Here is a 17,447-nt window from a genome sequence, read left to right on the forward strand (position 1 = left end):
GAGAATCGATTCGTCGGGAAAATGATCGGGGAAGTACCAGGAAAATGTTGTACGGACTTTGTTTATTCTCTGCGAGACAATGGATATAATGTATACTTTTAAAGCAATCAACAAGATATAACGCCTTTGGACATCTACAATGGTTGCCAGTTGTGCTAATTACGAGCTAAAAATTCCGAACGTACGTATATTTCATCATTAGGCGCGCGAGTATATTAAATAGTTAATTAATATAATAATAATTAAAATATATATTAGAATTTCTCTCTCCCCTTTTTCTTCGTTTCCGTATTGTCAACTTTTGCTCAACAACGTTTCCTAAATACGATTAAACCCTGACGAGATTTCTCACATCGAACCCAAGTTTCCAAGCTAGCTTCTCAAGAGTAACAGTTTAAAAGATATCCATCTTTTGCTTACTAAAAAGTACATATAAAAAAGAAAGAAATAAGAACGTAGAATTTTCCTATTTACAGATATATCGTTCGCGAGATAAGTCGAATCTCTAGTTTCTAGATCGAATCGAACAATTTACTACGGACTGGACTAGGTCACGAATGAATCTTAACAAATATAGAAAAGATATGATCTCATTCGCTAATACCAAACACGTTTCTATCAACTTTGTTTGATCGAAGTTTCAAACTCGACCAAACACGCGTTGCCATTACGAGACATACATTCTAAATCTCAGAAATCTTTCTTCTTATCCTTATCTACTAATACGTTGTCGTGGTAGCTGATTTCCTGACCGGGAACAGCTGGATGAAGATAGTGCGGTTCCACGTCGATCTTCTCTTTCACGTCGGGATCTAAAACCATCGAATGATGAGGTCCTCGATGAAGCACCGTCGTCGAGTGATGCTGTTGCTGTTGTTGCTGCTGCTGCTTTCCAGTCGATTGATGCTGATGTTGATGTAGATGCTGATGAGTGTGCTGCTTCTCCTCCTCTTGGCCGTACTTGTCCAACAACTCCCTCAGTTTGTCGAAGTCGATGTCCTCATCGATTTTCGAGAACAGCTCCTTGGCCCCAGATTGCTCCAACTTCTCGGAGTCCTTGAGCTGCTTGAAGAGCTGTAAGAATCTCTCGTTAGCCTGAACGCCATCTCTGGTGGTATTTTTGGAGGAGTTCAAGTTTGGGTTTTCCAAGAGATCTGGTTTTTCGTGAACGACGTTCACATTCTTATCCAAGTTCTCCACGGTTAATTGTTGAAGCAGAGTATTGTAATCTGGCTTGATCCTAGACGTTTCCATACAGGAGCTGCAGGAACAATTGGTGATAATTTGCACTTTCTTCTGCATGGTGATCGGATTGTTCGTCTCGTCCTTGCAGTCCAGCGTAACCTAAACGATCAAATAAACTAATCAATTTTAACGAAACACCTTCGCAATTTATACAGTCGATCGATGTATGTGGCTTCCGAACAGCTGATACATTTATTCGCCTACCGTGTGCCAAACGCTGTCCAAAGGCTGACAAGAGTCACAGTAAGGTCTGATTAGGTCACCAGGAGCGGAAGGTTCGCTGTGTGGCACCATGTACGAGAAACAAGCTCCCACGCAAACGTTGTTATCCAATTCCTGTGAGGAGCATTGCGGCCACGTGACGACTTGCTTTATGGGAGTCGTCTTGCACCAGCTGTGCTTGTCGGGGTACAGTACGATGTTGTGAACCTTAAATAACCAGTAACGTCACTCTACGGAATAAATCAAAGGGAAATCGAGTGAAAGATCGATGAACCTTGTGCTCGCGATGGGCGTGTAGGGTGGCCGCCTGGAGGAACAGCGCGATCACCACTGTCAGATGACACGTCGGTCGCATGATCCCTGAAACAACAGAAGGAGAGAGAGAGGGTATCCGAATCTTTCCGACTGGACGGTCGTTGCCAATAAATTAGTGGCCAGGTAAAGAGCAGTCAAATTTCTAAGTGTGCCCGAACTTTCTCCGTTCTGATTTGTCGCGTCAAACATAATCGAGTATGGATAGCCGATGAGACGAAGGAATTTCGCGATTGCGATTCGAGGCGCGGCGTGCATCGTGTGCACGTGTGCACAACGCGTATTCGTTGGTCCCCACCCCGAATGAATGAAAGTCCGTGGCTCTCTTTCTCTCGTGGTGTGCCTCTCCCGAGGTCTCAGGTTCGACGACCGTCTGAAATTACGTCACCGGGATTTGTCGTGGTGCCGCTTCTCCATTCTTCCTTTTTCTTCATTTTCGCATCGCGTGAATTTTGTTTAAAACAAGCTACACGCGGGGAGCATCGTAAACGCAGGGAGAGCTACCGAGCGGTTTTTTAGGAGGAGGAACAGGGGTGTTAGTGAAAAGAAAAAGAGCGGGAAAGAAGCCACATCGGAACATCGCGGCAGCGAGTTCATTCATAAATCGTTAAGGCCGATTCCTTGATTCCAGTCGAGAGCGGGATGCTCGAGTTTTAAGTCACCGAGATCTTAAGATAACGGAATTCCCCGTGGCCTGACGGGATCGAGACTTTCTCGTGGATATCTCCACCATAAATAGCGGCGGATTTAAGCTACGAGGTTTGAATACGGGATATGCTCCTTCCGCCGGTATAAGACATTTTTTGAGGTCAGATCGTAGAGGGTAAAAGTTTCTTGTTGTTTGTGAAAATTTGGGAGAGGAATCGTCGTTGGCTCGATCAAAATTTCAATTTTCACGAATAGAGTAAGCAAAGACGCGAAGGAAACGACAAAGAGCCGGGTAGGTAGATTTAAAATCTTTACCAGGAAGCAATCAGTGGCGGAGGAAGCGCAGTCTCAATTATCGTGACCAGTCGAGCTTGCACGAGCTTGTTTTATTTCCACGGAGCAATCGGTAATGAAGCAATAATTCCGCAGCAGCGTGGTAAAAGGAACGAAGGAGCATTACGTGTATATGTAGACCGGCTGGATCGATGGCGACCGAGAAAAAAAGCGTCAATCTCATCGTACGATCTTTCTTGATCTTTCGGAGATCACCACGGGAACAAGTGGCACGAACGACAAGGTAAAAGGATGTGCAGGCCCAATTACGAGAGATCGGCCCCTTTTTTGGCCCTCGAAAAATCTCGGATCCGTTTCACCGCGGAGCATCAGGGAACCCACCACCGTGCATCCTCCGTCCTTCAGGAATTTACTTTGTCGTTGGACTCGCGAGTTGAATTCCTGACAACAGAAAGAATCTCGTCCCTCTACGAACAATTGGTCGCCGGTATTTCCAGGAGAGGATCAACTTTTCGTTCCCCTCCGTTGCATTTCAATACCGATCTTTCGACCTTTTCTTATTCTTCCGCAGGCTTCCTCCTTATCCAGCGTTTCATTCGACGAGCCTCTTTTTTCCATCGTTCCTTTCTTAGGTCGAATCCACTATTTCTGCTTCTACTTCGAAGAATCGCGCCGGCATCGCAGGGTTCGACTTATCAAGCCCGATCGAATAGTCGAAAATAAAATTTGAAAGGTTATCGGTGATCCTCTTGCAACGTAACACCTGCTGCAAATTGGCCTAAAGATACGATAGTCGAAAAATTAGAGCTCCCAGCTGATTCTTGTTGAATCACCCTGTACGTGGCCACGAGGGGAGGTGTGCGACTACAAGGTTCGGCCGCCCATCTCATTTCCACAAGCGGTGATTTGAATGACCGAGTAGGATACAACAGGGACGTACTTACTTAATCCGGACGAGTCCGACGGCTTACAACAAGCAACACTTTGTTCTATCCAAACAATTATCTTTACATATTGTGTCGTCTTTACGTATTACGTATCTTCGTGCCTCTATCAGACAGACCGCGTTAAATGTCTACAATGGCGAAAAATCAATTTTTATCTACCTTTGATTTATCGCTTAAGACACGCTGTCAATGGCAAATATTCTTCTTTCAATTATTTTCATCGAACTTGCAGTTCAAACTACTAGAACTTAAAAGAAGACGAGTCAAGTACGAAGCACGATCGACGTGAAAAATAACGAGGCGTTGGAGGAAGAGGATCGAGATAAATACGGCCCTGGCCGGGTCGCAGCCAGAAGTCCAAAGCTCTTTGTTGCTGCGCCACCTTCTCTTCTCGCCTCTAGGTCCGTGTCGGTGGCATGGAGGACCTCCGGTCCACCTCCTTCTCCACCTTCCTCCCAGTCCCGTTCCTTCGATTTGCTCGTGTCGTCGAGAAACGAGGGACGAAGACAGGCTGGCCAGAGGCGAGGCAGAGCGAGCGAAAGAGTCGACAGAAAGAGACGGTAGAGGGTCCTGCGCCCAGCCGCGAGATTAATTTGATTTTCAACCAAATTTGACGCGCCCCCGAGCCTAGGCGGCCAAGCACAAAGGGTGCCGCGATCTGTGCACGCTACAGACGAGATCTGTTGGTTCGGTCGGCGTTGGCTTCTTCTCGCGGGACCTTTTAAAAAGCACAAGGATTAAATCCGTTCGACTCGAGCTTAACACCTACGAGAACGAGCGGCCCGCGGACGCGACGTGCCGCACTTCCAGGAAGCTTCTAATAGGAATTCATATTTCATTCGGACTTTCCCTTGGCGAGAGAAGAATTATGTTTGGCAAACCTGAACGACGACTTGGGGCGGGCCGAGCGGAGAACGCGTGGAGAATCGGCGTTAAACACTCCGTAGGATTTTATTGTTCGGCTCGAGCCGTTCTCCGTCAGATTATTCTTCGAATAACAAACTATTTGTCGTTATTAAGAAAAATGTGAATGCGAGTGGAGAATAGACAGGGATGAGAGGTAAAGCGTAATCGAACCAAAGTTTGTACGGCCCTGATGCCCGAGGCACGCAAGATACTTTCATGATCTCTTTGCCGATGTGCCACAGTACTTAGGCGCGAGAGAAAAGAGAAGAAGGGGAATATTCGCAGCCAGTACGAAGGAAGGAAGAAGAAACACTAGGAGTAAAATGGTTCAAGTTGCTCGACCAATGGTAGTCGTCGGGGAATACGTATAGGTTCTCGCTGGTGGTATCAAAGGACTAGAGCTACTCCGTAGCTCGATCACCTTCACCATGCTTCATCTAGGCATACCCATAAGCGGAAGAATGACTGGTGGGTACAGAGAGACGAAGTAGGAGTTTCTTATTTTTCGAATTCCTCTCCTACGAGAGAAGCGCAACCGGAGAAAGGTATATGCACGCCTATCATCGTTTCGTACCGTGAAATCTTGCATCGACGAAGGTCTCGGACTTCGAAAAAAGAAGGTCCGAGAAAGAAAAACGGTACGCGGCCCTGATTATTGCGATAGATTAGCGTATAATTTTGGAGCGCAATATGTTCTTCCATTTTAATGAGAAATCCCTATCTTTCGATTTGGTCTAGCCCAATTTCGCATTTTGCGACCGTCCTTTGCTCGTCTTTTTTCCGCAATACGGTGCCGTGGCCGAACTAATAGGGGGGCCCGCAGGGTGAGGGTCCAGAAGGGGAGCAAAATAAAAGAGGAATCGACGAGAGGGAGGACGCAGAACGCGCCAAAAGCGAGAGGGAACCAGAGGAAGGCAGGCGAAAAGGAGCGAGAAGGTAACTGGGGAGGGCCTGCAAGAAAAAGAAAAAGAGGAGTTTGCCAACAGCACCGGAGGAAGCCCCGAAAACACGCTGGACGTGTGGCGCCATCTCGGCTCCTTTTTTTTCTTCCTCCTTCTCCGCCACTCGCCGCGCACACCCCCCGTGCTTGTTCCTCGTGCTTTTGTTACTTCGCCCATACTAATTCTTCGCGAGCTGCACGGCGTGCCCAGAGTGCGTGGGGAGAAATCGACTCGAGAAGGGGAATGGGCCCCGAGCGAAGGGGAAGGGGCCCTGTGCATCGACCAGTGTCGGATTAAGCTGCTTTCGCACCCTCTTCGTACCTTGATTAGATCGCAATTTTAAGCTCGCTAAAATTTCAACACCGCCCGTAGCGGTTTCACGCTTTCGAAGTCTTGATTATCGTTGCCAACGTCTGCCGCGTTTAAGTTTAGACGTGTCTCTGACTGAACTGTACCGGCCGAAACTAGGAGGGTACGCGCACGAAATATGATACACCTGTGCTTTTCGCCTAACTATAAGCTCCGTGGAACGATGGAATTGTAATTTTTTAAATTGATCGACAGTAGAATCGGATATGAACGTAATCGCTAAAACACCGAGGGGGAGCAAAAAGGGGAAATAGCTAGTGTGTGTACCGCCTTAAGAATTCTCTCTCGGTGTGGTAGCCCCCACGAGAGCGCGGTCCACATACCTGCAAACGAACGTTCTTAAAAGGGAGGGCAGAGCCCAAGAACAGGTCGTTAAAATGTAATGACATTGTTGTTTTTAATGCTCGCCTCTTTAAAACGGGCCCTTTCGTCTTCCTCGAGCTTGCTCGCTACTACCTCTTTCGCTCTCTCTTCCTACTTCTTTCCCGTTTTCTGACGAGAGATGCGAAAAAGCGATCGCGAGTCATCTTGCTCCGTTTTCATCCGATTTCCTCCCTTTTTACCTTTCTTCTCTAGGAAAAAAGAAACGTTCTCGCGGAGAAGGCATAGATCGGAAAGAAAATGAAAAGCTCCGATTTTATTCCGAGAGATATGGCGAATTTCTGGCTTTAAATGTTGCTCTCACGAAACAGGCGGCAATTTGTATGTCATTACTTTAATGATCTTTTGTGGCAACCGATAACCCGTTACCTGAGCTACAGACATCGTACCCACTAAAAGATGACACAGCTACTTTTGGTCGCTTCTGCAGCCTGACCTCGCAGCTATCGGTATCAAGTGTCATGGACCCCCAGGAAGCCTTCGATTTTTCTTACCTCGCTACGTGTTGTACAAGCCTAGCCGAGGAATATTTTAAAAAAAAAGAACGTAGAAAGAGATACGCGTGAACGCGTGCGTGTAACCGTCACGGCCAACCAGTGAAATTTTTTGGAGAAGACATAATCGTGCCACTTAACGATAGGTTGGAGAATACCAATTAAACGAGAGGTAATACACTGTTCATTTTCTCGTGTCCAATTACTCGAAAGGCGCGAACATGGTCGCATTAGCGACTGTCGGTTCCAAGCTCGCTTCGGCGATCCTCGACTACCTGTAGTTTTAAAAAGAAGCGCACCATAAGATGTAATTAAGCGTGGACCATTCTTGAGAGAATGAGACTGGTTGATGATATTACGATGTTTACGGAATGAAGTAACATGTCCAATAATAGACTTTATTTTACGTATCTACAATTTGTTCAAGGAATTATCGTGTCTCCTTCGAATTTCTTTTCCCTTTCTTCTTTTCTCTCTTTTCTTTTTTCTTTTTTTTTTTTTTTTTTGACTACCGTAACTTTGCCATAAATTTTCTAACAAAAAATGTATCTAGTTTGCGAGATTAACTCGCGTGAATGTTTCGATCGAGAAAGCCGAGAAATCGATGGTAAATTTTTGTCAGAGATTTTGGGGAATTAGCCAATTAACTGCACGGTGGCAAGTCGAGGCAGTCGCAAAAGGTCTTCATTAGAAAGGACCCGATGGCGAGTTGGCTACCGCACAACAGTTTAGCTTGGAAGTTAAGTGTTGCGTCTAAGAAGAGCTATCATTAACTCGAGAATAGGGTCTGGTATTAGGATTAGTGGGCAAAACGTTTTGGATAGGGTGTTTCTCAACTATTTAAGTCCGGAGTCCCTGTCCCTTGGCCACTTTCGAACAGTCTGTGATCATCGCAACTTCTCTCAGCTGGTGTTAACATTCCTTTACTTCGAATGGAGACCACCGGAAAGGGATCTGCCTTCCGGTGATCGTGACGCAAGAGAAAGATAGCGACAGAGTGAATCGAGGAATCGTACACGCCTTATACGCTGTTATACGCTGTTGTTCGTTGTTATAGTATCGGTACCTATCGGTGTCTATAATTGCTTTGAAAAAAACATCTACATGAGGTCAAGGGATCGTCACCAGGGAACACTGATAAAGTATGGAGAGCCAGAAAAAAGCTAGAGTATTCCAAGTACGAAATCTCGCTGCTATTTCGATATTGTTATCGAATCTACGATATCGTGGATTCCCGTAGCACACGCATCACGTAGTCTGGCAACTCTGGCAACGATCTCGAGCCACCAGCAAGCGTACGGCGGCAGCCTTGGCTTTTCTGAAGAAACTGTCACTCACCTCCGTGTACGTCAGCGACGTTGCGAACTACGCACCACTCTAGAAATTTGCCGAGAGCAGAAAAAGGATCGGCAGACAGTTTCGAAAACGGGAACGATCTCCGTGCGATAGTCTGTTGCTCGCGACTTTTCACTCGTTCCTCGGCCGGAACTTCGCCGTTCTTGCCCGGCCGGCGATAACAACCGGATCAGAGGAAGATCTGTAGCGACAAATTTGAAGAACGGTTTGCCTCGAAACACGGAGATCCGATATGAGGTTGAGCCGAACCGAGCTGAGCTGAACACGAAACTGTGCTGCCGATCTCTCGTGTTCCGTTCTCCTCCTCCTCTTGCTCCACCTCCACCACCACCGGAGTCTCCTTCAGCTCCTCCTTCTACTCGGTACGTTCGGTTCCGCGCCGTTCTCGTTCCGTTCTCTCTCTTTCTCGTTCTCGCAGCTTCTCCAGGTATTCTCGTGGAAACAGAAAGAGAAAGGATCATTCTCTGAACGAGATGGAGAGGGGAGGAATCAACGGTAAGCAAGAGAGATCTTTGACTACCTCTACAACGACGTCGCGTGTACTGTAAAAAGCAAGATCGCCCGAGGCCTTACACCTCGAACCAGTAAAACTTGTCGTACGCTAGTGCCAAAGTGTGCTCGTCCCGAGTTTTGATTGCCAGTTTAGCTGTTACCTCGTTTGTCCGATTATGAGAAGCGATTCGGCCGTCTTCACGATGATACTAGACGAAAACCAATTCGCTTCGATCTTTCAGAGACGTTGGTGACAGACCATAGGGTTGACAAATGAAAGAAGAATCCGACGAGGAACAGTACGTCTCACGTTTGTTGGGAACTTCCACTTTTCGGAGATAGAATGAAAAAAGTGGTAGTTTCGTAGGAATTTTATTTCGATCGCTGCTCGAATACGTCGCGCAACATCTCCAAGTATCGTCTAAACCAGTAGTCTTTGGTTTCACTTTGGTGTCTCGTGTTTGATATCTTTCTATTTCGAAGGTCGAACAGATCTCCTACGTATGTCATGTATGATAACCATATACGTAAGCGACAGAAACTAAAGATTTTTTACAATTTCTCCTAATATTTTGCCTCTTTTATAAGAGAATCGGTATTCCAAGTGCTACGTCAAACTTGGTCCACGCTCACATCGATTCTGTTGTCCACAAGAGTGCTGTTGCTTTGAGTCAAGCCAAGAGCGGTTCGTCTAATTCGATCTACAATGGGCCCTAGTTCGTTGTTTACGTATTCCTTGAACTCTACGCACTTTTGCCTGGTATTAATATCGTCGGAGCTTCCCCAAAGGATGAGACCGTCGGCACCGAGATCCATGATCTTTCGTAGAGTCGCTTCGAGATCGTCCTGCACAGAGAAATCCATTTCGAAGATCAACCGATTTGTTATCCAGTGACGTATCCTTCAATACCCGAAAATTGTTTTTTACGTAAAAAGACTCACCTTGCTCAAATACATATCCCTCTTATCTTGGTACTTGTACCAATAATAGGGGAGAACCTTCTTCCTAATCGCCATTTGTTTTGCTATTCTCAAGGCTTCTCTGACACGGCCTCCGACGAGACCGACTCGTTCACTGCTCGTTAGGCTCAGTCTGAAGTACACCGACGGCAGGAGAACGTCTTCCAGCTCGAACAGCCATGACATTCTGAATGGAGAAGCACACGAGTCTGGTTGGACTTATCGAGAGAACGATTAGATAAGACGGATGTAACTCCCTCAGGACGGTTTAAATTTTCATCAGAACACGATTCTTGACACTGACCCACTTAAAGTCCGAGTGTTGTAACGTCCACGGCCGATTCGTAATCTTGTTACCTTAAATCTCTAAGAAATTTTTTTCACGAAAACTAGAACGCACGATCGGTTGATGAAATTCGTGACGGTACGATAAATGCGAGCGATATTCGTGCACAATGGTACCGATACGGTCGTACGACGGATTACCTAGGAGAGTCACGACATTGAAGATGGTCACGATCGAAATAGAGCAACTTTGTTAATTACATACTTATCGTTTTCCAGCATCGTAGCGCTGTCGCACTGGGAACTGTGTTGATTCGGTGTCAGATTGTAGCAGTAGGGGTAAGCATAGTATCCCCAACTGGCGGACGGTCTGATCTGTTTGGCAGCCTTCAGTGTCTCCTCCATGAAAAGTTTCCCGTATTTCTCGAATCTTCGTTTCGCTTCCTGCTCGACGCTCTGATTGTCCCAGAACGGATGCTCACGACGAACTATCTCTATGGAGAGTTTCTTATAAGGCTGGAGGGAAGCCCAATTCTGTCGGAAGATTGGCCTCCAACTTTCGAAATCGATCACCCCCACACCGTGAAACGATTTGTCTGGTATCTGATTGATCAAGTGCTCCCGAAATACTTCGAGATGCTTGGTGAGATTACCTTCTTGCGGGACACCACCGTTTCTCGTCACTACCTTTCCTGAATAACGTTCAAAGTTCTTTCCTTTCTCCAATCCATCGATAGTCTCACGGTATAAGGAGCGAGTATTGTTTTACCGTTCGGGTCTGTCAGCAACGCCGGGAACATTCCAGGGTCGTAAAGGATCGCGATCTCGTCACCGCGGAAGTTATCCATCGAATTCTGTAGAATGCCATATCTCTCCGATACTTCTTCGAAGTGAAGCCCGTACTTATGGCACATAAAGGTGGGCACGTTCCAGTAAACGTTGAACTCCCTTACGGTTTCGTTGTTTTTGGGGCTGGTCGGTATGAAACTGACAAGAGAAACGACGTGTTAGCGAAAATCGAGTCTCGAAAGCGCGGCCAATGACACGAATTAGATAAGATATTTTCAGACCTGAACTTGAACGCTTTATGGGTATTTCAGGAGTTACAGGATGCGCTTGCCAACATTCGCGTTGTCCTTTTTACTCTCCGATCTTTTCTTTTTTTTATTTTCTACGGAAAAACGCAACGTGCCCGTTGCAGCACTAGGCCGCAACACGTGTTCCCGAGAATAAGTTTTAATCGTTCTCTGAACGTACGGCTTCTCTAAATTTAAGACGAAGGGTGCGGAAGAGAGCAAGTTGACTGTTTGCAAGGCATCTCAACGATTAACACGTGTGTCAAGTACCCGAGAAAAAATGCGTCGATCCGAAGTACGGGTGCTAGCATCAACAGCACTCGGAGCATCATCTTTTCTGTTACGATCACGATAACCGAAAAGATGAATCGAATGCACCGACTAGCGGGCTTGATAAGGAAGAGACGCGTAGAATATGTCCGCGTGAAATCACCCAGCGGGTACTTATTGATTTTATCCTGCTTGCAGATGGGACTAGATGACTTCACGAGGAACTCGTCAGAGGTCTTCGTGAATAAACGTCAACGACGATGGTACAACAGCAGTGCGACTGAATTCCGCTCGATTTCAGGCCACTATTTATTCCACATCGTGTGTCTCGTGTTCCCCACCTACGTGTTCGTCAGCGCTTCGTGCTGTTATCTGCTCCGGGTATTGTTCGGTGATTTCTCGTTTCCGTCTTTTCTTTTCTCCTTTTTTTCTCCTTCGCATCGCGTAAAAGAACATCACGCGTTAGTGATCAATCTTGTTGACAATTAAAGTGCATTGAGCCCCCTATGGAAACAGCGCGAAATCGGTACACTTACCTGACCAAGGACCATCCGAGAGTTGAAGGCCTTTGCCGGAGGATCGTTAACAATGTTCCGTCATCCAAATCTGTAGTTCACTTACACAATGCCTCGACATCACGATCGCCCGTAGTTTCAAATCTGCTTTTCAAGGACCATCGTTGGAATTAATAGCATAGTAGTACTCATACAGGGTGTCTGATAATTAGTCGTGCAAACGCGGAAGAGATGACTCCTCATGAAAAAAATAAATTAAAAATGTAAAATAATGTTTTCGCAGACGAGGCTTTGTATTCAAAAAACAAAAGGCAAGCGATTTTGAAAGTCTGCCCGGTGCACATATACTAGCTGTAAGTTTCAACTCGCAGTAGTAATTAGAAATAATAGCATGCTATTTATATTGTTAACCGTGTTATGATATCAAATAATATAAGAATACTATATGGATGACATATGCGGGTAGCTCATATTTCTACGTGATTCCTGAATTATCCTTTTTCGTAGTGCTTTTTATACATTTTGCAATCGTGTCGAATAGAAGAAATTTTCCAGCGAAGGAAATGAATCCATTTATCGAAGGACAAGTTTCTATCTCGCGAAATAAATTTGTCTGTGAAGGAAACTCTAATCAAACGTTAATTTTACTTGCGATTAACGTTCGAACTTGAGATAATAATTTTCCTCATACAAACAAAGCAATTTGGCGCGTTTGGAGGTAACGAATGTGTCCTTTTAATCTTAATGGTCGGATTGATTACCTGAAGCATTTTTACAAGACTGTTAAGCTCCCTTTCGTGAGCTTCTTTTGACACATAAAGATAATAATGGTAGGATAACGACCAAGGTAACAATAAATTCCATTCTTCGTCATTAATCATGCGAATAGTACCATAGTAGAGATAAATGTTTGAAATATTTGCCACCTGTGAATATAATTGATTTCACTAGGGAGAGCTAAATTCTTATTGAACATAAATAATTAGCCATTGTAAGAGACGAACGGTAGCGAAGAAGATGAATTTTAATGGAAGATAATACGGCAAATGTCTGTAAAGAATTTGACATCTGTGGAATATTATTGTAGAGTTGATCAGTGAATTTTTTACCGCCAAGTCGTACGATTAAACATTTTTCCTTGTCATTATTAGTTTGTACAATCGTTATTCACTTGTGTGTGCATTAAAAGATATATTATTTTCCAACGTCATGTTAAATATTTCTAGACAAACATATATTCATAGGGTATCTAGAGGACAATTAATCAGAGTTCAATAAATTAAATCATTTATCAAGAATGAGCACTCGCAATTTAGACAATATGTAAATAGACGATATGTAGACAATTAGAAATATTAGCATCGTAGGTAAATAGAAAAAATGGGCGTGTAAATATCAGCTGTTATAATCGCCACGGGGCCATCATTTCGCGCCTTTTATCTTGAAAAGACCTTGCATGTCGGTTGTGCGTATACTGTGTTAAATATTGATCTGCAGCAACTGTTACAAAGACCTCGGCTCGTATTAGGAGCACACGCTGCTCTCATAAATGAATATATGTATATGACAGTCGAAAACGTTTGCTGGAAGAAAATAAAAAGAAATCAGCTGGGTATGTTTTCCAGAAACGTAAAATTATCTAAAACGCAGCTTGTAAAGATATATATTTCAATGAAGTTTACATTTAAACAACGTAAATTACTTTTGATGCCGTACCGTTGGGCCAGCGGTGTTTCCCTTAATGACAGTCCTTAAAAACTGGTTTCTTTCGGTGTCTTTTTAGTTTTACCGCTATCTAATCGGCGCCGGAAGCAGGTCGCTTGTTATGCAACCACGTGTTTTGAACGTACCGGAAAAGAAAACAGTACCGAAGCTAATGATCGAAAAATGGTAGAATCATTCGTGTCAGCTATAAACGTATCACGTACGATAAGGAAACTTTATTTCGTGCTGGAGTATACAGCTTACAAAGGGGAAATGAGATTTACGATATAAAGTCGGAGAAGGAAGAACGAAGGGGGTAAACAAACAAATGGATCGCTTTATACTTCGATCTTCTTTTATTTAAATTTTTCTTCCACTGTCCACTTCGGCATACCTTGCGGCCTATTTAACCAAAACAGACGCTGAGGGAAATGTCTAATTCCAAATAAAATAACGCCCAAGGAGTTTTATCGAAAATTTTGAAGTAACTCTGCGGTCGACGATACCTGTAAGAAGGAAACTTGCCCCGCATGGTTCTTGTAAATTACTAGAGCATACGATAATTATCTACATTGCTCGTCACGCAGATACCTATATACACGCGTTGCACATGCATATTTTGACCTTGAACTAATGTCATGATCAAGGGTTGAGACAGAGACTCCCCAAAGATAACATCCACGGAACCGGCGAATCCAATGGAACGTGCTACTTTGACTCATTTAAGGAAATATTAATTTCTTTCTATCGTTCAATATGCTTTGGATGCTCGTTAGTAGAAGACAAAATTATATTTGCTTCCGTTTCCATGTATTCCTCCTATATTATCCTAATAATATTTATTTCCATCGTTTATCGTCGCTTCCGTATCGTAGACTTGCACGTGCGAAAACTTCTTTTCTAGGCGAATTCGTTTATTTAGAACTTATTGGAGCACCAAACCAATCTTTCCAGGTGTCATGCTAGGACAACGCCAATTATATAAATAATATTGCAGATTTCCGTCACCTATACCAAACTTTAATGGCTCTAAGAACTCTTTGTTGTCCATGAGATCCAACGCATTAAATACGTCGAAGTCGAGCTGAAAATAATATATAAACGATGGTTTTTTCTTATATAATAAAGGTACAAGCAATTACACTTACATTACGAGCCGATATCAATGCATCAGTCATGAGTTCGAGCCAAGGAGTCGCAGTGGATACGTTGTAAAAACTGTATGCAGCCCTGAGAGTTTTGTGTGTCTGGTGATGCATTATGGAGCTCGGCAACGTATAGTAGCTAACCATGTCAGTAATTTTACCATCGTTTTCTACTACAAAACTATTAATAATCCCGTTCTGTGGGAGGAACCAATGTCGGAACTCTTCGATGGAGAAAATCGGAACCAAGTCAAATTTCTCCAAATACTAAAACATGAGTGATCTTAATATTCTCTGAATTAAAACATTAACATTAATATTTCTAGCAACTGTAGTATTCTCCTGAAAAAATCATTACATCAGTTAATATTTTATGAGCTTGAGGTATATCTGCTTCAACCAATTTCCTAAATCCTGGCACTTTTGTATTTTCTGGCAGTTTAAACAACTTTAAAGTTCTCTGCATAGTCATATTGCGAGACAAGTGAGAAAACTTCACTTCAATTAATTTCTTTGGATTGAGAGAACGATGCCAATACCTTTAAAATCGAATTCATAGTTAAATGATAAGAAATAGTGATATAATAGTGAGATTGGTTGTGATGCAGGTACACACCTGCAAGTTGCTATTGGTTTTGGCAATACAACACCAGCGGTATAAACAGCCTGGAATATACCTTGAAGATTAACTCTCCTAGTTATTTCACGTATTAATACTGGTGCAACCCGTTTTGACCTCAGTTTCTTGTGCACGCATAAGAAATTTATTTCCACCATTTTTTGAGTGCTGAAATTTTCCTTACATTAGCTAACAGGGGACAGACTAAAAATAATTTGAAACCTACTGATTATAAACACGCAGAGTAGCTGGAATAGCGGAAATGAAACCGACTAGACGTCCGCTTTTAGTCACACGTACCCCACAGTGCCATTCTTTGCACCATCCAGGGGATTGCAGTGCCCTAGAAACATCTTCTATTGAGTACTTAATTGAACTAAACTACATTATAAATTTCATTAGTTGATATTTTGTTTACCACTTTAAAAAATTAGGTGGGTAATCAAATCTAAACATAGCATCATCATCTTCCACATAATTCTCAGACAATAAAGTATATAATTCTGACAAAACTAAAGGATCATCAAGGTTTAAAGTATCCCATTGGAAGTCTGCTGGTAACGAATAAGGTTCTGCCCTGATTGATGTTTTGTCAGATTCAATGGCTTCATTTTTAACTATTTTTTCATCTGCAGAAAATCTTCATAATATAATCTGGTCAACTTAAAATTATTGTTTACCATCGTGAAATGTAGATCTTAAATTGTTTACCCATTTTTGGTACTGGCTGCGTACTCCAAAACTGATAAGGCTTTTGCATTGCCTCTTCCTGAGTTTTAGCAGGTTTCTGCTGTATATTAAAAACCTCCATTGCCATTTGGATGTCTTTTATAGAAATGTTACACGTGCTATGCATTTCATGTTCATCTCTGTGGCCTGTGTGGTTGTGATTCTCACCAGTGGCATGCGCCATCTTGTTCTTCTTCTTACGATGTCTCTTTTTTGAACTAAATTACAAGTATTATCCTTTTATTTCTTTATGCGCTATTAGTAAAAGAAGCACAACTCACACAGGCATACACAATGCAAGAATAAATTAAGAATGCAAGAAGCAACAAGGAAGGTACAGGATACATTGAAACTTTACATGTTGAAAATATGTTCAAGGATAATAATATTTATATACAGGAGACACATTAAATATTACATACGATTATATCCTTATAATATTGAACACTTATAGTGCTATATATACCTAGTTTTGAATTAGTAGGTTACTATGACACATAAACATAATTCTAAAGTACCCAACTCAACTACAGGGACAAAATATAATAATATGAGAAGCCTTTTATTATTTCAAATTAATAATAAAATATTGTTATTGATAATTATATAACGGTTAATAAAAAATAACATTAAATTACGTCTACGGTATTGCCGGTCATCCATAACTCGTATTCAAAGTGAATCGAATCAAATGCTCTCCAATCATACCAATTGAAATTACACGGCAAGTACTTCGTAGGAATCGAATGAACGTTCGCTCACCTTTTAGATTTTCCATCTTTTTCGTGAATCTCATCCTTCTTAGCCTCCCGTTCCACAATTTGACTCTTTTCCTCCATTTTAATATAGATTTTGATAATGCGCATGCACATGACATGGTGGCTCCCCCTAGTTGTGCTTACACGTAGAAAAACGGGTCACGTGATGTACGCCATGACTGTTCCTTCGAAAAGTTGTATCGCGTCGGTGTGCTTAAATTAATTCAATTCTTTTAGTAAAAATTTCTTTATACGCCAACAAATTACTCTAAATAATTTTTATACAGTGTAGGGATCGCGAATAGTATAAAGTTCTTGATCGGCAAAAGAAATTATACGCGTTTTCTTAAAAAGTATTTGGTATGCCTAAGAGTCGTTCTATCTCGTAGTGAACGCGCGTTAGATAGAAATAAATTTCTCGGACCGTTTATCTGAAAACTTAGAAATTAGAAAATACGCGTTTACGGTAGTTTGGAAACGTATTAGCGGTTTCATTGACAAGATTGAGAATGTTTCGAATCGACTTTCCGTGGAAAAAGAAGCGTGGGAAAATTCGAGAACGCGGGATTTTCAAGCAGCGAAGGAAAGCAATATGGCGTCGGCTGCGCAGCAAATTTGGCGGGAATGTTTGGCGCCGGTTTTATCATCGATGTTATCTCTTCGAATGTTTGTCAGCATGTAATGTGAGTCAAAATAAGAATCAATTATTTTTAACGATATCATTTATTTTGTTTTAAACCGTATTGCAAAGCCAATGAAGATAGTAAAATGTATTTTTA

The 17,447-nt window shown here is 42.9% G+C and overlaps 2 protein-coding genes across 2 annotated transcripts; both read right to left on the reverse strand.

Moving 5' to 3' along the window:
- Nucleotides 1-45: 45 nt before the first annotated feature.
- On the reverse strand, nt 46-11,833 carry LOC117242244. The gene is made up of 10 exons (XM_033508761.1): nt 11,735-11,833; nt 11,199-11,631; nt 10,622-10,839; nt 10,118-10,544; nt 9,550-9,754; nt 9,223-9,453; nt 8,098-8,284; nt 1,742-1,827; nt 1,450-1,674; nt 46-1,344 (listed from the first exon to the last, which is right to left on the reverse strand). The coding sequence occupies exons 2-10, from the start codon at nt 11,258-11,260 to the stop codon at nt 691-693; spliced, it is 2,295 nt and encodes a 764-aa protein (XP_033364652.1). The 5' UTR covers nt 11,261-11,631; nt 11,735-11,833; the 3' UTR covers nt 46-690.
- A 1,917-nt stretch (nt 11,834-13,750) lies between these two features.
- LOC117242412 (glycylpeptide N-tetradecanoyltransferase 1) lies at nt 13,751-16,816 on the reverse strand. Its single transcript, XM_033509035.1, has 8 exons — nt 16,673-16,816; nt 15,893-16,128; nt 15,600-15,810; nt 15,408-15,524; nt 15,179-15,349; nt 14,921-15,101; nt 14,566-14,829; nt 13,751-14,501 (listed from the first exon to the last, which is right to left on the reverse strand). Exons 1-8 carry the CDS (start codon nt 16,780-16,782, stop codon nt 14,343-14,345), a joined length of 1,449 nt encoding a protein of 482 aa, XP_033364926.1. The 5' UTR covers nt 16,783-16,816; the 3' UTR covers nt 13,751-14,342.
- Between the last annotated feature and the right edge of the window lie 631 nt (nt 16,817-17,447).

This window comes from Bombus vosnesenskii, unplaced genomic scaffold, assembly GCF_011952255.1.
Source record: "Bombus vosnesenskii isolate JDL3184/JDL3185 unplaced genomic scaffold, Bvos_JDL3184-5_v1.1 scf7180000013265, whole genome shotgun sequence".
Taxonomy (NCBI): domain Eukaryota; kingdom Metazoa; phylum Arthropoda; class Insecta; order Hymenoptera; family Apidae; genus Bombus; species Bombus vosnesenskii.